The sequence below is a fragment of the Centroberyx gerrardi genome, chromosome 2 (assembly GCF_048128805.1).
Source record: "Centroberyx gerrardi isolate f3 chromosome 2, fCenGer3.hap1.cur.20231027, whole genome shotgun sequence".
NCBI classification, from domain to species: Eukaryota; Metazoa; Chordata; class Actinopteri; order Beryciformes; family Berycidae; genus Centroberyx; species Centroberyx gerrardi.
This window is the reverse complement of record NC_135998.1, coordinates 17,127,713-17,152,533: the sequence shown is the minus strand read 5'-3', so window position 1 is coordinate 17,152,533 and position 24,821 is coordinate 17,127,713. Positions and strand designations below refer to the sequence as shown.

The 24,821-nt window shown below is 41.2% G+C and overlaps 2 protein-coding genes across 2 annotated transcripts; one reads left to right on the top strand and one right to left on the bottom strand.

Annotated features, from left to right (window-relative positions):
- Nucleotides 1-933: 933 nt before the first annotated feature.
- Nucleotides 934-11,556, bottom strand: mtfp1 (mitochondrial fission process 1). The gene is made up of 4 exons (XM_071905979.1): nucleotides 11,437-11,556; nucleotides 6,508-6,635; nucleotides 2,515-2,747; nucleotides 934-1,175 (listed from the first exon to the last, which is right to left on the bottom strand). The coding sequence occupies exons 1-4, from the start codon at nucleotides 11,504-11,506 to the stop codon at nucleotides 1,109-1,111; spliced, it is 498 nt and encodes a 165-aa protein (XP_071762080.1). The 5' UTR covers nucleotides 11,507-11,556; the 3' UTR covers nucleotides 934-1,108.
- A 4,864-nt stretch (nucleotides 11,557-16,420) lies between these two features.
- lman2la (lectin, mannose-binding 2-like a) lies at nucleotides 16,421-22,068 on the top strand. Its single transcript, XM_071905969.2, has 9 exons — nucleotides 16,421-16,624; nucleotides 17,103-17,221; nucleotides 17,648-17,765; nucleotides 17,846-17,928; nucleotides 18,751-18,783; nucleotides 19,769-19,930; nucleotides 20,106-20,220; nucleotides 21,470-21,595; nucleotides 21,892-22,068. Exons 1-9 carry the CDS (start codon nucleotides 16,423-16,425, stop codon nucleotides 22,032-22,034), a joined length of 1,101 nt encoding a protein of 366 aa, XP_071762070.1. The 5' UTR covers nucleotides 16,421-16,422; the 3' UTR covers nucleotides 22,035-22,068.
- Nucleotides 22,069-24,821: the final 2,753 nt, after the last annotated feature.

Genomic DNA, 24,821 nt, shown 5'->3' with positions numbered 1-24,821 from the left:
AAAAAGAATTTTACTTTATTGAATATAGTCTTTATCTGTCCAAATACTTAGGGCACCCTGAAGTGGGAGGACCATGTACAAAAGAGTATAGTTACTTACATCCATGTACAATACATCCAAAATAAAGCAGATGGACGGTGCATCATCATCCAAATATTTGTGGAGCTCACTGTACATTACATTAAAATAATCCTTGATGTTATAACAAGTAATCGTTGTGCAAGAGACTCATATATATAGAATCATATATATTTAAGTATTTGAGCACCATGGTGTAAAATTGCTCTCAGTGCAAACCTCACTGGCTCCCATGACCAACACAAAGGTAGAATGAAAGAATGGAAAAAGTGCATCAGAGGATCCTCTTAAACATCTATTCTAAGTAACAGATACTTTTGTTTACAAGCAGAAATAAAAAAAAAACTGGCAAACTTTTGTGGCCTGTCATTACAGTATCGCAGAATATGGCTAATAAACGCAGCAAGTGTGAGTTACATTTATTCTCTGTCTGCTTGAGATCTGGACATGAGGTGAGGCTCTGCAGGCCAGAGAAGTGGCTCACAACTCTAGCCAATGAGGGCAACCTTGGGGGCATTCTCCTTACAGGTGGTCGCAAGAATATACAGCATATTGAGAATGCACAACATAGACAATCTACAGCTGAAATTATTACTCCTGCCACCAACTCAAGTGGAATATTTCTACATTTGCAATGACCTTACATTCCTATTTAAACAACGCTACCCAGATTGCCCTGAGAGGTTAAAGTTAAGTATCCCCGGGGGGACGTTTCAAGAAGCAGGATTTCACTGTTAACAGGTTGACTTTGATTTGTTACTTGTTGTTACTAAATTTTTGTCCACAGACTTCTCCTGTATGACTGAAAGGAATTTCTAAAAAACTATACTCCCAGTTATTTCACAACTTCTGTACTAATATTGGAATAATTGTAGATTTCTTTTTCCCACTTGACTAACTGTGTAATCTTGCTTCCTGAAATCCTCCGTTATGCTTTATGCTTCACAGTGGTGGTTAATCGGCGCAGGTCTGGGTAGACGGAGTGGGGGTCCTTCCTGGGAAGGGCTAACCTGTCCTGCATGGTCCCTCCTTATTTGTGCTTCTCTCCCTCATTGTAGACCTTCCGAAGGCTCGAATCCAGCAGGAAATCCACTGACCTATAGGGTACAGAGAGGGGAAACATCCTGAGGGCGGACACATACTAAGATTTCCTTTTCATAAAAAGATATGTATATATTAAAATAAAAGATATAAAGATATGCATATATTGCCATATATGACTGCAGTCACACACACAGCAGTCTGTGCCAACTACTAAATGAAGAACCCAGAAGTAGCCTATGTTCTTTTGTTGTACAATGTCATCACAATCATTTGCATACAAGAAGATTTACAGTTATATTTTTACAACAATACGTTAAAATAATGGCAAGAAGAGCTGCATAAATTTGTATGCTGTCTATGATGAAAACAAGCGTCATTTGTTGTCTTTGTTTAGGGCATCCTGATTTGAATGTTTTTTTGTGCAACTGTCATTGTCAGGGGTGGTAACACCAGCACCCTGTTGTGCCACCTGAAGATTAAACGTGCGAATACCAATATTGTAAATTTTGTGAGAGTTCCAGAAAAAAAATTTCAGAATACTTAGCTGCCCTTAAATTAACAAAATGTGAAAGTAACTGCACTCTTGAAACCACAGGCAAAAAGACAGGCATTCCCACAGGGTTCTTGTACTTAAAGGGATAGTTTGTTTTTTGGGGAATCTGGCTATTTTTCCTACTTACCCAGACTCAGACAAGGATCAAGTAGCAGCTCCTCTCAAAAGCAGGGAAATAGACCTTTTAACTTCTCCAAAGAGGGATGGCTGGTCTAACAAATCTATACATTGTAATTTGCGTATTTATGAAGTTGCTAATTCCATAATACGGAAAATGTGATTAAATCAACTTCCAATCAACTTCCATATTCCTGGCCAGATTTCTTTTAGGCTCTGACTTTGAGGAAGACCAGTATGTTTCAGAGCTATATTTATTTGAGCCGGTATATAGCTGTGCTCTCGCGAGAAAACAGGAGAATCTATCTTCTAGCAACAGAAACCCAATACTATCTTGACTAACACATTTGCTCCAGGAAACTCAGAAATCCAGTTGCCTGCAGGGGGTGCTCATTTCATCTGACCACTTGGTTCCCCCCAAAATATAAACCTATTTGATTTGGCTATATGCCTACAAATCAGAAGCTATATATGACAAAATATGTCATCCATACATTAGTAGTGCACAACTTTAGTGTTTGCTCAGGACATGAGGCAGTGTTATGTTGGTCCAGAATCACTGGAGGAGCACGCAGAACTTTAGAAAGAACTGGTTATATACACACACACACACACACACACACACACACACACACACATTTAGCATTGTTCATCCGTGTACACATGTAATCATCCAACACACACACAGAAACGCATACAAACATAAATACACTCATGCTGACCTGTCTATGGGAGTGATGATGAAGGGGATGGTGGAGAGGCCGATAGCTGTGGTGGTCCACTTGCGGACAGGCAGGGGCCATCTGGTGGTTCTGCCCAGCAGGTAGAGTGAGGCAGCACACACACGGTTGATGGTGAAGCCGGGGATGATCACAGAGGCCAGGGCCTGCCATACAAAGGTGTCCACGACTGCTACCGCTACCCGTGTTGTCTTCCCTGAGTTGTCCCCATGGGCCTTGGGGCAGAGATGTAAAATGAGAAAACATGGCAATAACAGTTACAGCAAATAGGTCTCCTGATATAAAACACAGGACAAAGTACAATAGGGATACTGCTCACCTTAACAGACTATATCAGTAAATAACAATCCTGTGCTACTGGGACACCACACTAAACATATGGGTCTGCTGTCCCTTCATTGAGTTTCTTTCAGAGTGTCATTGCACTGAGAACAAATGACCACTTGTCTTGCACACTTGCACATTTGTGGAAATGACATATAGACCGAATTAATAGCGATGTTATCATAACTGAAATTTCAGACTACACTGACACCATTATGAGACATTGAATTTGACATTTAATGTCATAACCATTTGATACTTTGACCAAATTTGTTCTGCATGCTGAAATTCCACTTCAGGGTCAAAGAGAGTGTATACATGCTAATGGCATGTGGACTGGAAAAGTTAAAAGAGGAAGAAGGAGGAGGATTGGAACCACAATCTGCTCAGTCAGCTGAAAACTTGGGAACAGTGTCAAAAAGTCCACGACGTCTTGAACTGAATCTGAGTCCACCTAAACTGGTTGACAAAACTGGTGCCGAGAGCAAAATATGTAACTATTTATCTTATTGAGCCAACAAAGACGGACTGCCAACCGACGTATCAAAACTCCCGCACAAACGTTGCTACAAAGCTGTGCAAGTCAAGTGTGGTAACACAAGTAACTTGGCACAGAATCTCAGTGATTTTTGTAAGAACATCACTGCAGTTTCATCCAAGTTCTTGACATTTATTTTGCTGTTTGCTCTCACTGCAGAGTTGAATGTTTATTTACTTATTTAAGTTATTAATATTCATGTTGAATGTATGGTGCTTTTGGTTAAAATAAAGCACAGTGGTTGTTCTGTGACATTGCTTGGTGTTTTTTTCTGTAACTTGCCATACATGCATAGAAGCACTGCTTGTACAAACAATGCAATATATTATAAAATGTTACGATCATAAAAAGATTTAGCTGTATATATTGCCATATATGACTGCAGTCACACACAGCAGTCTGTGCAAACTAATAAAAGAAGAACCCAGAAGTATGTTCTTTTGTTGTGCAATGTCACCACAAGAGGACTATGGGAGTCCTCTTGTGGTGACAAAATATAACTGTAAACTTCTGTAAATCTTCACATACTGGCTGTATGTGAAGATTTACAGAAGTTTACAGTAATAGCTTACATGTTTTACTTCATTGTATTTATTAGATATGCTAATTAATAAAGAACAGACACAATTTGTTTTTTTTTTTTAACCACACTGTGAAGTTTGATAGTGCCCAGGTACAGAAATGTGAAGTATCTCACTTCCACCTGCCTGACCTGACTCATGAACAACAAAAAAACAATGTACCTTGACACAAACATGAAAAGACTGCTTTATGAGGTAGAGCCTAGCCTATGTTTAACATGTAGCCTCAACATCCAAAATTTTCCAATTTAGCAAGTCATTTTTCAGTAGCCAGGGGCAATCTAACTCCCTGCGGCACTTTCAGCCACGTGACAAAAAGTGGTGCACAGAGCGACTGACCGACTGACAATGCGATCCATACAGCCCCTGCTGTCGCGGGGCTAAAAAGTTGGTCAATGTATAGAAATTGATCTAAATTGATCTCTAAAGAGCCTGATGTGCTCATCAGGCTCTTTAGAGCACTGTACTTAATCCAACAGAGGCTCCTGTTGTGAAAACAAAAGTGAAACTTAAATTCCACAATTTGTTAGTAACAGGATTTGTAAACAATAACTTGTGTTTCCCGGGGCTGACAACACAACCTCAGATCAGTCCTCTGTTGGACAAGAAAGTCTACAGCCTGCAGGACAGTGTTTCCCCTATATGCACCAGAAGTTTACAGTTATATTTTGTCACCACAAGAGGACTCCCATAGTCCTCTTGTGGTGACAAAATATAACTGTAAACTTCTGTAAATCTTCACATACTGGCTGTATGTGAAGATTTACAGAAGTTTACAGTAATAGCTTACATGTTTTACTTCATTGTATTTATTAGATATGCTAATTAATAAAGAACAGACACAATTTGTTTTTTTTTTTAACCACACTGTGAAGTTTGATAGTGCCCAGGTACAGAAATGTGAAGTATCTCACTTCCACCTGCCTGACCTGACTCATGAACAACAAAAAAACAATGTACCTTGACACAAACATGAAAAGACTGCTTTATGAGGTAGAGCCTAGCCTATGTTTAACATGTAGCCTCAACATCCAAAATTTTCCAATTTAGCAAGTCATTTTTCAGTAGCCAGGGGCAATCTAACTCCCTGCGGCACTTTCAGCCACGTGACAAAAAGTGGTGCACAGAGCGACTGACCGACTGACAATGCGATCCATACAGCCCCTGCTGTCGCGGGGCTAAAAAGTTGGTCAATGTATAGAAATTGATCTAAATTGATCTCTAAAGAGCCTGATGTGCTCATCAGGCTCTTTAGAGCACTGTACTTAATCCAACAGAGGCTCCTGTTGTGAAAACAAAAGTGAAACTTAAATTCCACAATTTGTTAGTAACAGGATTTGTAAACAATAACTTGTGTTTCCCGGGGCTGACAACACAACCTCAGATCAGTCCTCTGTTGGACAAGAAAGTCTACAGCCTGCAGGACAGTGTTTCCCCTATATGCACCTAGCAGCGGTGTTACGCCGCTGCTGAAATATGACCGCCGCTGCATGAATTTTTTTTTTTTTTACGAGAGGAGAGGAGAGGAGAGGAGAGGAGAGGAGAGGAGAGGAGAGGAGAGGGCTCTGTCTTATCTCTTTAGAAACTAACGTTATATTATTTTGCGCTACGGACGCTTCATATCCAGGTCAACACACCTGTGAGTAAAGTATATAAACAAGAAACTTTGCGCTTACCTGATAATGTCAGCACAACGATTATAACAACAAGCACCGGGTAGATCAACTTCACGTGAGTATCGCACAGTAACGTTACAGCAAACGCAATCATTTGATAGGAATACGCAAGGAAACACATATCTGTGAAATAAACAACATTTGGAAGATCCATCTTGATACAAAGATAGTAGGTATTCCACATGCACCGATCCTCCTGGAGGCGGGCCTTACTATGCGCGAGGGCCACCGTGATGCGCGAAAGCTGTCAATCTCAAAGACAACTGCCAGATTTTTTAGCTGCGACCAGCAGCTCTATAGCTCGCTCGGTCGGTCGGTCGGTTGGTTGGTCCACAAAAATTTCCCCACGCGTGTATGCATGCGCGTACGTGGTCGCAGCTATTGCGAATTCGCGCTTGTTTTTGTGCGCTTTGCGAGCACACAAAAAAAAAATTTGTGCAAAAAAAAAATGTCCGCTGCTACAACTCCATCCTAGGGGAAACACTGCAGGATATATTACCCTAACAAGACTCTTAAGAATATATACCGATTATGAGAAGACTCGCCTTCGTAGACGTCTTCTGCTGCCCTACAAACTTTAACACTTTAACTTTTACAAACGGTAGGTAATGTTATTACCTTGTGGTATTTAAGTAACGTTAGTTGAACTAGGTAATTTAACCGATAACCATGTCACAATGCTTCAATGCATCACATTGAATTGAAATGAACACATGCGCTGTGGGCCTGTACAGGATCTGTGCTTGTTTTAACTGTAATGGACCTGATTGTTCCAGTGCAACTTAATGTAAGGCGTGACCAACATGGTAATTAATCAGAATAACATGGCTCTTGCATACAAAAGGCAATATCTTACCAAAGCTGCTTTCTTCCCTTTGTCCACAGCGTCAGCAGTAACATAGGCGGTGGCCACAGCATAGCTGGTCCATACCATGCTCACCGGCACCAGGGCGCGGAAAGCCTCCCCCACCTCATTGGCATAGCCTGCAGGCAAACACATAATGCAAAGACTTTTATCTGTTTAGTCCATTGTGAAAGACCTCTAAATGCATCATAGCCTAGGTTAGCTCCCCCCCTGACAGAAGCTAAGCCTAAGGTCCCCAAGGAAAATCATTATATATTGGAATAATAATTGAGTTGCGGAACCATTCCAAGCAATGGGGCAGTGCATTAAATATTCACAAGCTGTTTTTAAGTGATTCCACCTCTAAGAACATTCCCAGGGCAGCTGTATTTTTTAATGTGAAATTGTAGTGTCTCTGTACTTTTTACATTACATTCCCCAAATTCCAGCGCATGTACCCTGATACATACGAGTGGCTAATAAACACATTCTATCAGTGAAAATGGCCAGCAACATTTGACATAATATGCACTGTCCACTCTAAAAGGTCTGGATGACTAATACGCCCTTGGTCCGTCATTAGCAACATCTCTAGAGTCGGCTGTGTCCCGTGTGGCCATACAACACAGCACATGTAAATCACAGAACAGTTGTAAAATTAACTCCAGTCCCATGAGAGACATTATCTTTAGTTCAATGACGACAGAACTGCCATGGAGCAATCTCTATTGTTGGGATAGGACAAAATGATGCCTATTGTGGACACACTGCACTTTACTGTGCTACATGTTCAGAGAAATCTACATACGTCACAGCCTGTGACACATAGTTTGGTGACAATTTATCTCCTCAATAATGGTCTTCGTCTGAATATAGTAATTAGGAAATCGTTGGAACTCATAACAGTAGCGTGGAAGGCAAGGTAATGTAAGCAATGCAATGGTTTGAGAATGATGAATCTATCTACCTAAGAAACTTTGCTTATTAACTATGGGCTTCTATATTTATTCTCTAGTTGAGGCAATCAAATTAAGATTCAGTAAGGAACTTTAGCAGACTAAGATTATAGATTTCTGTTCAAATTTCATCTAGAAATTACAACTGAGTGCATTATCAAAAGACCAAATGTATCTATTTTGCATGTCAGAGACAACATGCATGTGATAAAGGGCTATATGAATAAACGAACTTGAACTTGATATGCATGTTTTTTTTCTTTCTTAAGTTTGGAAAGGCCTGCATTATTCAAATCTCCCACTGTGTCATTAGGTGCTCAGTAGTGCTGGGCTCTATGTGTCCGTCAGTGGTGGAGTTTGTGGGAGCATCTGTGAGGATGTATGCACAGGATTAGCCCCAGTGAGACACTAAATGGCCTTGAGACTGACAAGCTTGCCAGAGTACACAATTTTCAGGGAGCCACTTTCTGATCTAAGCTGCTGAGTTTAGACTAGTGGTGAAAATAACATAAAAGTTATCTTCTGGTAGCTCCAGAAGCCCTTGTGAGTCTAGGGTGATAAGAGCTGTATTGGTATAATCAAGCATGATAACAAAGGTAGTCTAGATAAGATTATCTTCCAGCAAGGCAGTGACTTCATAATGATATTCCATGAATTAGGCATGGGCTGATCGCCTTCTGTGATTCACATCCTGCACTATGCTGAGCAAGGTATGAAGGTGTGTGTATGTGAGAGAGAGAGAGAGAGAGAGGACATAGGGAGACATGGAGGGATAAAGAGAGAACAGGGCAAGGGCAAAGTGTGAAGGACTGGTGGAGACTGAGAGAGAGAGAGTGTCAGAGAGTAAAATGACTCCAATAACAAAGGCAGGCAGCCAGAAAGAGAAACATAGAAAGATTTACTGTAGGAGAGGACCTGTCTGCTGAACAGTCCTATCAGTTTCTGACCTACAGCTGGCCAGCTGTGCTGTTTTATTTAGCAGCAACATGGATTTTGAAAGTGACCTGAGCTACCAAATCTCCTTGCAAATGTTAATGCAGTCCTACACACAAATGCATATAGCACTCTGCCTAGAAGGACGACACAAGCAGGCAATCATGCCTCTACTCAAATGTTATCAAAGAACAATTAGCATATACACTGCTACCAAAACTCTGACATACACTCTCAAGGCCATTTAGCTGGCTGCTTGTGGATAGACAAACATCTGGCACCAAGTACAGTAGCCTGAACAGTTTAAGATGTCACTGTTAAATCACTTCTATGTACTAAGGCAAGTTGGGTCTAAAGTCTGTCAACTGAAACCCAAGAGACATCTTGACAAGGAGCAACAAAAAATCAGCTTGTCAAAAATGGGATGTTTATGTATTTATCTGTTCATGTATATCTGCTTTCAAATCCCAAATAAAAACACAATTAAAAAAAAAAAAGGGTTCTGATACAATGCCCTCCTCTCTGAGTATATAGAAAACTACAGTGTATAAAGAAAACAGTCACTAAAAAGCACAATTTCATTCTCGAAACTAATTTAGCAAGTCTCTGTCAGATTACCAGATTTTGAAGTCCAGCATTAGCACTTCAACACAAATGCTGCTGTAGCGGGAGCCTACAAAAGCAGATCATATTTTTGAACAAGACTGCTACACAGACAAATAACCCATTACTGCTCAATTGAAACTACCTCAAACAACCGAAAGATGTAGTCAGAAATGTCAAGGTCAATCTCAGTGAGGGCCACACTGAGAAATTAGAATATCATCTAGGGCTGGACATTTGATATATTACCTTTTAATTGAACAAAGCAAACTAATGAACTTTGACCATGTTTTTGAATGCCCGATAGAGCTAACTAACATACAGGCTGCTTAAAGCTAGTAACAGTAGAATTTGAAACTTGATCACTTTGAGTCCTCCATCTGTAGAGAGAAGACAAATATGTATACAGAAGAGGTGATGTGAAACTATCATAATGCAAACTAACTGAATAATGGAATTAGAATAAACTTGTGTGAGGAGGTGAGTTATAATCCCACAACACGTGTTCATCAGGAGCCAAATTCAGGTCAGTCAGTCTATCAGTCAGTCAAACAGCACTCCCTCACCTCATACTGAGTGATGCTGGCTGTGTAGCCTGCATGGCATTTACTCAAGCAAAATATTACACATCTATGATTGCATGGTATTTCGCCATAAGTCTGTAGAGATTGTCCTCTGACATATTTGCTCACACCACATGGGCTTTGATGCAAGTCTTAGTGTTTCCCAATCGAATCCTCAACTAGGCCTATCCCCTGTCCTGCAACTTTTTGTTCCAGCTCTACTCTTGCACGCCTGATTCAATTAAGGGCTTAATGCTGATTGGTTGAGCAGTAGAAACAGATCTACCTGAGCAGGGCTAGCATTAAAGTGTGTAGCCCATAACTGCACCAGGTGTGCAAGAGAAAGAAGAGAAGGAATCTGTGGGTTAATTTGTTGGTCTTTGTCACAGAGAAGACTTGTTCACACAAATAGATGCTTCCAAACATGCTCAGTACATGGGAAGCTGGACAATGGAGCTGTGACATTGAGGCTAGGTTGAACTGTCTAATAAAGCAGAAATGCCATTAAAAATAATCTTTAAAACGGCATTTCTCCAGAAACATGCTAGGGGGGCCTGAGGGCATGCAGTGCACCCCTGGGAAAAAATGAATTTCTGCTGAGTTTTGTAGAGGGGCATCCTTTCAAGGGAGAATGCCATATGTGCATTTCTGACCTCTCACAGATTATGGAACTCCCTCCGTAAACACATCCATGACCCTACTTCACTCCCCACTTTCAAAACATCCATTAAAACCCAGCTGTTCAAAATTGCTTTTAATATCTAGCTCTCTTTCTTCCTCCTGCCCCATGTTACTGTCTAATCTAAAAAATTACAGGTATAAAAATAAATGCAAATGAAATGTAACAACTCTGAAATATAAAATAGGACCGTACCAAAGTAGTTTATTTGTTTAGCAAGATATAGTTTCCACTTCCATTTTCTAGCAACTAAAATTATGTTCCGCTAAAAGATAAGCAAGCAAACAGTATTAATATTCATGGATTATGTCACTTGGTTTAGTCTATACAAAATATTTAACATTGGCATTCAGTGATTGAAATCCTGTTACAGTTTGGCATCTCTCACGATTTTGGCAGTTTTTCTTTTTCATCCAAAGGAGGTACAGATATTTTATCTGTAAACATTGGATAGAGATGGAAGCAAGTCTTGTGATTTATGGAGGAGAAGAAAACATTCATATGCCTTTAAATGCTCACTGCTGACCAATGCAATAATACGTGCGCCAGAGGTGAATATAACCTAGAGGAATTACTGCGGTATAAATGCCCTTCAGACTGGTTATATGCCCCTTTTAGCTTATAGCTCCCCAGATGATAAGTGTTAGCAATGCCCCTTTAGAAACTCTTATCTTGGTGTTTCCATCTCAAAAGGGCACCTAGGACAAAAGGTAGGGGCATATCGATAGTTGTATCTGACAACCGGTTACCATAGTGTGTCAATTCAATACTGTTCATGCTTTAACTACGGGCGTTTCTGTGTGGTTGAATGAGTCACTGTCCAAATCACATTTGCACTCTGTCTCAACTTGCTAAACTTACCTCCTCTATGGCAGAGCTGAGCTACATAGGTAACAGTTAACTAACTGGATAGCTACGCAAATGAAACAGGGTATGAACAACAATATTGTTGCGCAATCCTGGAGTTCGTCCATAACGTCCAATGATTACAAAATGTCCTTCAAGAGTCAAGTTTGCTATATATAGATCTTTTACTGGCGAGACAAACTGGTTAGCCAGTTATGCTAACTGGCTAGCTAGCAAGAAGCGAAGACCCAGGGTCATGACGGTTGTGTCGTGTCTCTTGTTCTTTTCTGTTACAGTAGGTACTGACAGTCAGGGGAGGCGTGGTTTGAACCTACAGAATGACAGATTTTACAGTACGTACCTAGGAAGCGGACCCATGTATCACGATAAATGTCGACCGTTTTGGTCGGTTTTTCTTCCATGGGATCCATGTCCTCTACTCCATCCCCCGTTGCCGCACAGAAAGTCGGTGTGAGCTCACTGAGCTGTGTAAGAGCAGGCACCAGGAAGGGGGCGGTGTCTCTGACTAGAGCATCCAACTGCAGCTGCTGCTAAAACCAACCACTTATCTGTCTCATGTAAACCTCCCACCTGCGCAACTCGACACAAGGTGGCAGCATAGCTGTCACTTGTTGTTTCACATATTATTACTTTCTTTTCTATCATCACTTCACTGAAAACATTCTGAGCACCAAAAACATTCTGAGCACGCACGCACGCACAAAAAGCTTGACAATGCACTCAACAATTCAACAACCACTAACTACACCATGAAATAAAACTCATAAACTGCAATGGACCTAGTCAAAAAAAAAGCAACAAACTACTAAGGCATTATGACAGCACCTGACCAATACAGATGATCTGATGAAACTATCCTGCTATTATAGTACTGTGAGTGCCTATGTATAAACCTGGCTTGGATGTCAGAAGAAAGAAGGGGAGGTGACAGCAGGTAAGTCACTGGGATCACACACCAGCCTGTGTTCTGCGCTCTGGCACCACCAGCCACTTGGCTCTCCCTTCCCCAAGGCAGCCTGGTCATCACTCCACCTGATCTAAATAATAGGCACTAAAAGGCATTCATCCCTTCAGTCGATTTATGAGCAGTCTCTTATCAGACAGGCTGAGTAAATATTGTCCGAGCCAACTGACATTCTCCACCCCGAGTACCACCTTTTACCTTCCGCTAAAAGATGCAGCGTTCCTCAGTGCAGGCTAAACCATTACAAGCATTCTTTCCTGCCTATGTCCATCAAGTCTCTCAACGCCAAAAGGTAGAACAGGTTGTTGGCCATAGGGGTTGTGCAGTATGGGGATGTGCAATATGAGATATGCAATCTGGTTCTGTCGCTTGTGTGTGTGTGTGTGTGTGTGTGTGTGTGTGTGTGTGTGTGTGTGTGTGTGTGTGTGTGTGTGTGTGTTTTCTTTTTTTCCTCACGGCACAGCCGAGGGCATCACGGGCAAATTCAGGTCAGGCAGTCAGTCAGTCACTCAGTCAGGTAACGCTAGTGAGATAATGCGCTTCGTTAGATGGCCTCTAGAGGGCGTCTTTGACTGTGAGATGCAATGTTTCCCATACAGAGGCACAAAATCAAAAGTTGGACAGTGTATAGAAATGGATCTAAATCGATCTCTAATGCGCCTGATGTCGCATCACGTCATGTCTGTAATTTGGAGATGCACAGACAGCAGACCAGCAGCATTGAACTCAATCCAGAGTCTCCCGGTGTGAAAACAAAAGTGAAACTTAACATTCCACAGTTAGTAACAGGGATTTGCAGACAGCAACTAGTCTTGCTGCCCTACAAACTTTAATGGTAGGTGACGTCATCTTGTGGTATTTAAGTAACGTTAGTGGAATTAGGTAATTTAACCGTGTAGTAGTGCTTCAGTGCATAGAATTGAACACACGCGCCGTGGGTCTGTACAGGATCTGTGCTTGTTTTCTTTCTTGTTGCGATGCTATGTTGCGTTTGTACTGTGTACTGTGTTTGTACAGTGTGTTTGTACAGCGTGGCGTCCAAGACAAATGTCCCTAAGGGGAGAATACAAGTATATCTTATCTTATCTTATCTAATCTTATCTCTTCTCACTCCAGATGGTGGAGTGACCTTCCCACTCTATAGTCACTTATCTTTTCAAGCAGTACCCCCCTTCACCCTCTCCCCAATGAATTGTGTAAACTTGCAGGATTGGGTTGTGGCTGCAATGTGCACCTCACACAACTTGGTCCTCTAGAGTCACACCACGGTCTTGACAGGAATAACTGTGGTCTTGTTGATCATGACGGAGAGGTGTCATAGAGGACAGGATTTTCCAGAGAGAAAGAGCAGCTCAGTCTTGTTGAGACTGAGTTTGACATGATGAGCGAACAGCCAACTAGAGATGTAAGCAAGGTGAGCGGAGATGCATGCCTCGACCCAAGTGTCACTGGATGGGAAAAAAAAAAAGTAGAGTTGAGTGTTGCCAGCATAGCAATGGCAGTAGAAGCTGTGAGATGTGATGACAGGACCAAGTGGTCTAATGCAGTGGTTCTCAACATGGGGTCCGGGGACCACCAGGGGTCCTTGAGGGGGTTCCAGGGGGTCCCCAGCAAATTGATGAATTATTAAACTTCACCATTATTTAATTTACAAGAAGTTAGAGAATGTAGAAGAATGACTGTTCTGATCATAGTTTCACTGTTATCTCTCTACCTACAATACAGATCGTCATGGAATTCTGGACAAAATCATATCTAACAATAAAAATATTCTCAGATTTGGGTTTCGAGAGACAAAATCTCATCAAATGGGGGTCTGTGGCCCTAATGTGGACTAAATTAGGGTCCTTGATATGAAAAAGGTTGAGAATCACTGGTCTAGTCCAAGACTAAGACTGGATGGACTCCAGTAGGGAGAGTGTGCAGTGAAAGCAGTGAGGGTACACTGTCTTCACTGCACTCCATAATACCACAATAAAAGTGTAATGTGACATATAGGAGAATATTTGTGCTGTCATGTGCTGGTGGAAAGCTCCCACATCCGGGACTTCCAAGTCAGCTGCAGCATTGCATCCATGTGCTATTCTGTCAGAAAATCAAACCCAGAAGACATACAATAAACAAACACGGACATCCTGCAGCTATACAAGCTAATCTGACAAATTTCATTCAAACAAATGTTACGTTAGTCTAACAACAAACTTGCCATAAAGGTGCATGTGTATGTGTTTTCTTCTAGTGTATTATATCAATGAGGCTGAGGGTGTACAGTAGGGTTGCAGAGGGCTGGGGACTATCCCAACATACACTGGGCAGGAGGCAAGGAGACTGTACCATGTTTTAATTAGGGGATATGGTGACATGGTGCTTCCTGACACGATGATCCTGGGTGATTTCCTGCAGCAGTCTGTGGAGGATCTCCAAGCACAACCAGGAACGCCTTTGATTCTGCAGCTTCTGCTCAGCCTGGAAAAAAAGCAGCGATGATCTCAGCCATTTAAAGCTAATCACAGCGTTACACACAGACAAGAACGCATGCACATGTCTACAGACACACACACACACACATACAACCTGACACTCAAGTCAGACACACACTGTCATTAGTCCATGAAACCAGGACTTATAGTAAATAGCAACAACACTGCAGTTGAAAATAGCAATTCTATCAAAAAGATGAAATGGTCTAACTGTGAAACACCAGCACAGCATGGAGCTCTTCTTAAAATAGATGTAAAAGAAACAGTTACTTTTATGCACAGCCTGGCCACATCGTATGCATGTTAATCTTGCGTGTTTGAAGTTTACAGTTGACAAAACGTTATAGGCCCTAGGTCTGGTATTCCTCTGTTTTGTCAGCTCAAACAACTATGAGAGGGAATTAAGCAGGATGACATAAAATTGCATTTTTTTTCAATGGCACATCTTAATTCATAATAGTCAGATTGGCACAATATGCCAGCTTTAGCCACCTAAATTATTTCACATTTAAGCTACGAGGCATTTTGTTGACTCAGTGTAACATTACACAACTAATGGAGACAAGCTTAGCTACCATTACAGTATTGCAGCATTCTTTTCCTAATGAGTTTTTTCCTTGTCCTCAGTTGAGAGTCTATGGTTGGGCGGTGTCATTTTCAGTTATTATTTCATAATAAATGGGCGTTTGAGACTGTTACTGTGATTAAGGGCTATGCAAATAAGCTTGACTTGACTATTGAGAGATGGATGTGATTGAATTAATGTCAGCTAATTTATATTAAGCATATTCATTTATACAGCAAAGTGGCCTGTCAGATATGCGGTAATGCACAGTTTGTAATTAATCTATAAAAAGAAATTTCACAAACATGATTTTTATCAAAAATTATTGAGATTTGTATGTCATTGTCAAAGCATATATCAACAAAGGTTTTATTTCAACTAAAGTGAAAATGCACTGTTAATGCATTCAAATTACTTATTGCATGGCAATAAGCAGAAATGACTGTGCTCTGCTCTGTTTCCCATGCAATAAATTCATAGTATTCTGTTACATCACCACACAGCCATATTGGTAGGAAAATAACAGGTGATTGTAATAAATTAACGGGTGATTATAATCAAATGACAGCCACAGCCAATGAGCTGTGTGTATTGTAAAGCGCCATATTGGTAGGAAATGCATGTGACATCATGGGAATAGTATGAATAGGCCTAAATTGAGCACAATAGCAGTTCTTCATCTTGAGTACAAAAGCCCTTTCAGTGATGCAGCATTTACAGTTGTGTTAATAATGCTACCGAATTGGCCTTGAGCAGTGTGGAGTCTCACTTATTTACAGCATATCATACACAGATTGCTTCGCAAACAAAGTTACATTTCAAGTTAAACCAGTTTATACTCACTACAGTAAGGGTTCAGATCACAATATTACAAAATCAGAAGATTTCTGCTTTAAAAAATCAAAATGCAAACTGCAAAAAAGCAAAATAATACTGACCAATTTTGTACTACAAGCTGATTGCCATTTCAAGCCAAAAAGTATGTTCCAGAAACTAATGTTAAGACATTTCATCCACAGATTACCTGTTATTTCTCCACAGAATAACTGGATTAGCCTGAAATTTGATGAGTTGACTGCAGCGCTAACAGTTCAAATCAATAATTTAATCGATTCATTTTCACTATATGCATCACCCCCACCCACGCACACACGCACACACACACACACACACACCACCCAAAAGAGCAATATCCATCCAATCAAAAGCGTGCATTCTGACTGACAGACAGATGAACAAACGGTGAAAGGCCATGCAACACAGTGAACCAACGGGAAGCACGCTGAAGGTTTTGTGGGAGGAGTTTCGACCTGTACGATGGCCGCCGCCACAAGCAATAATTACGAGGAATCCAAATCACTGTTTAGTTTCATCCTCACACGGCAGACAATGCCTTTCAAATCATACTGGACGGCAGCTCTTCTTATTTTGACTTTGGGCCGATGTTTCGCCGACGACGATCACCACGAGCTGGAGGAGTTTCTGAAGCGGGAGTATTCCCTGTCGAAGCCTTACCAAGGTATCCTGCCCGTTACCTCTGTGCAGTGACACTGGTATTGAGGGGGAAAAGCAGAGTGGGGACTGGGAGACGTTTCGAGAATAATACATTTGGCGATTCAGTAATTTATTCGCTTGAGCTTTCCCTCTGAACTGTCTTAATTTGTGTGTCTTTCAACGCTTTACTCCTCAGATGCATGTAAGCTACAAATGATTGCTGCTGTATCTGTGCAGTTCAATCAAACCAAGGCATCATATTATCACAGCCTATATATTATCATACAGTGCAGTTCAGTCAAACCAAGGCATCATGTTATTACAGCCTATATATTATCATACAGTGTGCTTCACTAAAAACTAAAATGTGCTTTTCTAATTTCTCTTCTTCATGAGTGGCAACCCAAGTGCCATCAGGCCATCTTGATTTCAGACTCACTTAACTCTTCAGCTGTATTGTCCTGTGTCAGCTTTTGTCGTGATGATGCTATTTGTGTACTCAGGTGTTGGATCCGCAGGCTCCTCCCACTGGGAACTGATGGGGGATGCCATGGTAACCACAGATCAGGTGCGCCTCACACCTGACATGCAGAGCAGGCAGGGGGCAGTATGGAGCCGCATTGTGAGTATAGATCCGCTGGTACCACTGTGAAAACAAAACTCTTGTGATCTGCCACTGCTGTATTTGTAACACCTTTATAAAGACAGGCAAAAACTGTGGAACCTTTTTAAACCGTTATTTAACCAAGGCAGTTAGCTCATGTATTTACAGTAACAGCCAGGGGGCGCAGTTGCGTGGCTCAAGTGGAACAGATCAGGATTAAGTGCCTTGCTCAAGGGCTCTTTGATGGTACTTGCTGCTAAACACCCAGATCCAAGCTGGACTGGTGATGCAAAACAGCAACCTACCAGTCATCAGGCTAGTTCCACCCAAAATTTGTTAAACTGCAGCATTTCAGCAATTCCTTCTTATCCTCTCTGAAACTAAGATATATTGCACTGAAAACGGTCTATTACACTCGCTTTATTTAACTGTTTGTGTGTCTAGCCTTGCCATCTTAGGGACTGGGAGATGCAGGTGCACTTTAAGATTCATGGGCAAGGAAAGAAGAACCTGAACGGCGATGGGTTGGCCATTTGGTACACTAAAGAGCGCATGCAGAAAGGTAAATATACCTAATAAGCTACCTAATAAGAAACGTGGTTATATATATAATTAACAGTGTTTGATCATGTGCCACTACAGGTCCTGTATTTGGAAATGTGGACAACTTCACCGGCTTGGGTGTGTTTGTGGACACATATCCCAACGAGGAGAAGCAGTCAGAGGTATGCCGCAGTACGACTCCTCACATCTCAGTTGTTTCATGAAAGTAATGTAGGCATGATGGACAAAAAATTTGGGAAACAAAATATTCTATTTATTTTATGTATTGTCTTCTATTAAGACAGTTCCATCAAAATTTGTTAGCGCTCTTGGTTAAGATTAGCCAAAATGCTTTAAGAAACTAAAAACTAAAGGACAACTAAAGACAAAAACTGAGCTTTATTCTTAGCAGATATTTTTTTTTATTTTACTTTTGTCATTCAAAGGCAATTGTGAATAAATACTTCATGTCAAAATTGTGCTAAAATGTAATCGAAAATGTTTTTTTCTGATAATTACTGCCACGTTTGGTGTAAATTTAAGTTATTACATAGCATTAGACATAAAGTTGATATATGTGCTTCAATTATACAACTCATGAGATTGTGGTATGTGCTCCTTTTAACCAACTTTCTGGGAACAGTGTGCATGTGCTGCTCCAGCAGATATCAATCATTTTCACATGTGCCTCTAAATAACAACAGGCTGCCAACTTCCCGATTGCTATCTTGTAGTATCAGCTAGCATAGGCTTGCACTTTTGTGTGTATGTTTATTTTTGCTATATCCCGTCAAATCGGGGTCATCATCACCTCAACCAGTTCTTTGTTCTCAGACTGGGTTGTTCAATGAACCCACCGCCTTCCACCTTGTACAGATTTGACTCGCACAAAGCAGAATTTTAATGTTCATGAGATGTTGTCTGAGCACCCGTGGGCAAGTGCTCTTGCAGACTTGTGTAAAGGGCCTGTCTTTGTGTTCTTTTGTGCAACTCTGTGGAGACAGGCGCAGAAGAAGAGATACACTCCTCGCACACAGGTAACCCATTTTTAGAACACACATATTGTTGACCCCAACCCGTGTCTACCCTCCTTGTACTCCCTCCGTCAGTCCCAAAGCATGCTATCCTGACCGCCCACCAATCCCACACTCCACTCTGAGCTTTGCAACGTCACTGTACTGTGACTGTGACTCGATTTCCATGTCATTGTGTGCTAACTAGTGGTTGCTGCTGGACTGGTTACATCATGGTGTCTGAGCAGCCAGGGAAACCATTTTGTTACCCATAATGCCATCACAGAGGACCATTATTGTGTCACAGACTGCTGTGTAAGTTACACATAGCTACAGATTAACAAAGTTTAAAAAGGTTACTACAAAACCAAAAAAATAATAGAGCAAGTATTCAAATACTGGCAGTACTACAACAATACAACAAATATAATGCAACTAAATGTTAATAGAATGTTACTTACAATGAAACAATCAAATGCACGTTTATAGTTTTTAAGATTCAAAATAATGAGCAGCGTCCGCCAGCTTAATTTCTTTATGCGCTTTATTACAGAGCCTATGGGTCCTAATTATAAAAGCATGATTGTCTTCAGTTTTTAAGTGTAGGCTTTGAAATAACCAGTAGTTCTCCTAAAGATGTATGGCTGCACTTTTGCTTAAATGTTGGTGGAGTGTCAACGGTCTAGACCGGGGCTATTGCATGCTTTTTTCATCATAGTTAAGGAATATATTAATCATAATTATTGACTAAAGCCAAACAATATTTTAGATAAGAGATCTCTGTGGTTGGCATTGCAATGTAACTATGAACTTCTTTTCAAAATGTTTCTGCATGATTCCAGGTTTGAGGGGGTTGAACTGAGTGTCTTAGAGGCGGAGCAGGCCAGTGAAAAGGTTATTTGGCCAGTGAAAAGCATCATCAACTGTCAACGCTGTGATGGTGTATGCCAAGGGCCTAATTTAAATCCAGACATTTTCTCTATCTCTCTCTTTGTCCTTTGACCACAAGAGGATCTTCCCCTTTGTACTGGCCATGGTGGGGAACGGCAGCATCAGCTATGACCACGAGCGGGACGGTCGGCCCACCGAGCTGGGCGGCTGCAACGCCATGGTGCGCAACCTCAAACACGACACCTTCCTCTTCATCCGATACGTCCGCCGCAGACTTACAGTAAGAGACGCACACTCTGATCTCTGGCTTCATTTATCTAGCAAAGCTGCATAGCACACACAAAGTTCCTCATGTGTTCAACTGTCCAACCGGTTACGGACACAGTGGGGCCTGTAGTGCAAAAAGCAGCTAAGCATTTGTCATAAAAGTCAATGCAGCTCTCTCTGTTTGCCAGGTGATGATAGATATAGAGGGGCAGCACGAGTGGAGGGACTGCCTGGACATCCCCGGGGTGCGGCTGCCCCAAGGCTACTACTTTGGAGCGTCAGCCATCACTGGAGACCTCTCAGGTAAAAGCTCCCATGGTAGTGGGGGCTGTTGCATTAATTCAATTCAATTCAATGTGCTTTATTGGCATGACAGTTCACAAACAAACAATATTGCCAAAGCATGTAACAAGAAATTAATCATCATTTAACCAACAGAATGTAGGCTGGAAGATTGTGTATCTTACTGAAGTCGAGGGGTATTACTTTTTAAAATTTTTTCATAAAAGCAGAATGTAGAATGTAGCTCAGTAAGCTAAACCTAAGTAAGCGCGGTCTAGAAAGGAGGGATTCTATCATTCTGCTCCACTGTATTCAGCTACAGTATATGAGTAACTGGCTGCCAAGTCGTTTGAATGCAACCAGCAGCAGCTGGTGTCTTCACTCATCACTGGGAATGGCCCAGCCAAACAACATTAACAAACATGACCCATGATGGCTTGATTAAAAAATGCAGTGTACCCAGTTAGAACAAAGCACTTGTGCAACGTCAAATAATTGTCTTGGTGCAACATCAGTGCCAACATTACACACCTCTCTCTGGTTATCTTCCCTGTTCTACCCAATCCTGTGTCAGGTTTACTTTATTTAACTAAACCATGTGAAGTTTCTTTCATCCATGGCTGTCAAAGTAGCACTATTACAGCATTAAACAATTAAAAGAAGATTTATTAAACTACAGAACCAGCAAAGCTGTCTAATGAGTGTCAGAATGAAAGTAACGCACATTTCATCACAAAATGAAACAAAACAAGAGGTTGTCTGAAAGTTGATTGTTGTTTCATTATGCTCTGGAGCTTAGATCACTCAGCCTGGTTGATGCATGGCACATTAATGATGAATGAGAGACAAAAGTGATTTAACTGCAAGTTAAAGTGCATCTGTAACAGAACACATGCTGTCACTGCTTCTTGCAGCAGGTGAGATATTAAAACCTTAAAACCAAAAGTAGAATCACAGCATTTGTAAATGCATTGGATACCTTATAATTGCAAAAATGTTGCGCTGGAAGTAGAAATTTTAATATTTAATGACCAGAGTTTGTGTACAAACAAAAACTGTCCATTCATAGAGACAAAAACATCTCACATTTCACTAACAATATTGATCTATGAACATGAGCAGTGAATAAACTGCATCTTGTATGCCTTGATTGCACTGAATGTGTGAGAGTCATTAACCATATTCACTTTCACTTCAAATGCCATGTGACTTTTTGTCATTACCATGTGTTGTGTGTTTATAACAGTCTTTTCCAATTGTCAAATTACAGATAATCATGACGTAATTTCCCTGAAACTCTACCAACTGACTGTGTTGCGGAGTCAAAAGGAGGAGGAGGAGGAGGAGGAAGAGGAAATAACCATACCCAGTGTAGATGACTTAGAGTTACTCAGAAGTAAGACACGCACATACACACACACACACACACACACACACACAAACACACACCAGTGTGCAAAACAACTACTGTCAGATGACTGAGAGTTCCATCACCTTTCCATCCGTTCTCATATCTTTGTACTCTCTCTCCTCTTTTCTTCTTTCACCCTTTCCCTTTATTTTTCTCTGCCTGTCACTTTTCCCCCTACCTTTCATCACCTTCGCTATCCTCTCTCCCCTACCCTCCTCTTTATTTTTCTAATCATCATCTCCCCTTCTGCCTCTGCCTTTCTCTCCCTGTCTCTCTCCCAGTGGGTGAGGGCGAAGAGGGGATGAGCGGGATAGCCGTCTTCTTCACCGTGCTCTTCTCCCTGCTGGGCTGTTTCCTCCTCGTTGTGGTCGGCCTGGTGGTCTACAGCCACTGGAGTGAGAACCGGCGCAAGCGCTTCTACTGAGACAGAGGGGGGGGGGGGAAAGAGGGAGAGCCCTCCCTCCGTCATCGCCACTAGTCCTGCGGTCTGTGGACCCGACTGCACTGAGATGAAACTGAGACACTGTTGTCGGCCCATGTAACCCAATAGGTTGTTTTTCCTAAGGACAACGCCATCGTGACAGAGGAGATAGAGTAGATGCATCACCACGCTACAAAAAGCCATACTTGAGCTTTGCCATCGGTAGTCATGAGTCAGTAAGAGGATTTTGATTTTTGATTCTTGGCCCCTGCCTGCCGCACACCAACTAGGCCTTACCATTTTCACCACTGTACTTGTAGATGTACAGTAGATGTACAGTATGTGATATGACTTCGTAGAGCGGTGTGAGAAGCCTAGTTTTTTATTTTTTTGCTGGATTAGACAAATATGAACGGTCTGTTTTGGCTTATCGATACGTTTTGTTTTTTTCACCGATGTTGGATTTCATTGATGTTGGTTTTAAGACTTCTAGAAATATATAAATAGATCATCTCTATCTAAATTGTACACTTGAAATGTCAGTGGGGGCAAGGTATCTGAAGTGTTCTTATTCCCTCGTGATTCGTTACCCGTATGCAGAGTGCCTTGAAGCACCAGCCGTACGGCACCAAGACCCGCCCATGACATGTCATCAGTAGTCTCTTTGTTAACTGAACGATGCACCTCTACTCTACTTTGCATTAGAAAAAGCATCTCTGTGCTAGGTACTCAATCGTTTTGACTCTGTATTATACTCTTATACTGTAGTTGCTGTAGTATGCATGAAGTTCCTTGAGGTTATTTATTTTTTCTACTAATCATGTAGGCTACCACTGTTCTTTGTCCAAAACAGGCTAATTGTGTTTTTGTTTTTTGTTTGATAAATGTGTTTGTGTGGAAGTGAAACTGACCTCTGTCTCATTGGCGCGTGTGCTGATGAAAATTGCTAAAGGGAAATATTTCAGTTTCAGTTGCCTGTTACATTTTTATTGCTCTCACAAGATGTTTAAAATCTGTATTTATCACTGTTTTGTTTGTTTCTAATTTTATGTGATATTTAAAAAAAAAAAAAAAAAAAGAATCAAATTTCTAGCACAAATCCAAATAGGAACGAAATAACTTTATATATCTCAGTGTGTGTCAGAAAATGCAGCTTTGCATTGTGGCTGGAGGGGAGAACTGAAATGAGCAATCGTTTATTCAAGCAGTCTGTTTTCCCTCCCACTGATCACACCTTTATTTTCACTCATCCTAGTTTATCTACACATTAACTTAAATAACCATGTTCAGGTCGTGCTTTTGTGTGCTTTTGCGTTACGTGTAAAAAAAATCGCCTCTGTTTTTTGCCTTGAATGTGTCAGAACTTTCTGCAGTGCAATGAATCCTGTCAGTACAATCATGCTGGTTTGGCCTAAAGTGGTCTTCTTTGAATCCAGGCATGAGCTGTGGATAGTTGGCTGAAGACTGGCCAGCTGTTGTTGACTCAATCCAATTTTCTACTACATGTTCTGGAAATGGTTCCAAGCCACTGTCAACATCATATATCTGTACGTGGAGCTTTCCCATTGTGCAATGTGTGAGGACTTCTGCCTCCCGACATCAGATGCGGTGCTTTCTGCATTTGCTGTAGCCACTTTGACAACTTCCTACCTGATTTGTATCCTGTTTATTGCTTGTTGCCTTGTCTGAGTGTCACATTTGTATTTTTTGGTATGGAAACTGTGCCTCATGTATCCATTCAGTGACCCATAAACGTGTTGTGTCCTGAACAATTTGCCTCATTAAAGACCAAAACCCTACACTGATATGGTTTCCTTTGGGTGTTGGTTTGTGATAACATGGGTGAAGTGCAAGGCAATAACGTCCAGATAATATTCCAAGGAAATTGCCATTGGTATTGTTTTTTCTAGATTACTTCCTTATGTTTAAAGCCAGGGCCCAGCTAGAATATAAATATATATATATATATATATATATATGTCAAATATATGTCAGCAAGTTACAGAATAAACCACCTTTTTAAATGTATACTGACAAATGGTGCACTACATAATATCTCCCATGTTCATGAGTATAAAGTTTTTAAAACTTTCAATGTGTGTGGGAAACAAAAGGCCGTGACTTCTTCACATGCTCACAAGTCTGTATCATCTGTATGTGCACTATCACACACACACACTAATCCTCTAAGGGATACATGAAAAAATAGCCTTAGGCACTCCCTATCTCATTAATAATTTGTGCTGCATGCCTGAGGCGGCTCTCACACGGCCTTGTGATGCTCCTCCAGATCAACATCTCAGCTGCGTCACATGCCTGGGTGGGGCAGCACAAACACTCCAGTCAGTGGGGTAGAGGTCCACTTCCCGTTCAACACTACAGGATCCGTCTTCCCAGCTCGATGAACGTTACGTCAACAGACAGACGACACACCAGGATCCCTTGAAAGGCGGCGGCTGGTTAAATGGATGAAATCAAAGGAGTTCAAGTCAAGAATGAATGAAAGGAAAATGGCAAGAAGCGGTCAGTTGAGTGCCAATGTTTGTTTTATTAAAAAAATAAAATACAAATGATGACCCGAAGAGTACACAGCAGACCTCTTACTACACCAAAGCATTTTTAGCTATCATTCAGTGCTTGAATGGTTTTTTTTTTTTTTTTAATCTTTCACTCTACTCTTTTTTTTTTGGCTTGATCTAGGTGTTAGGAAAACAATGCAGAAAGAGTCTGGTCCGCATTTGTTGTGGATGCCTGCTTCCCTCTCAAGCTTGGGTTTTTCTCATTTTGGCG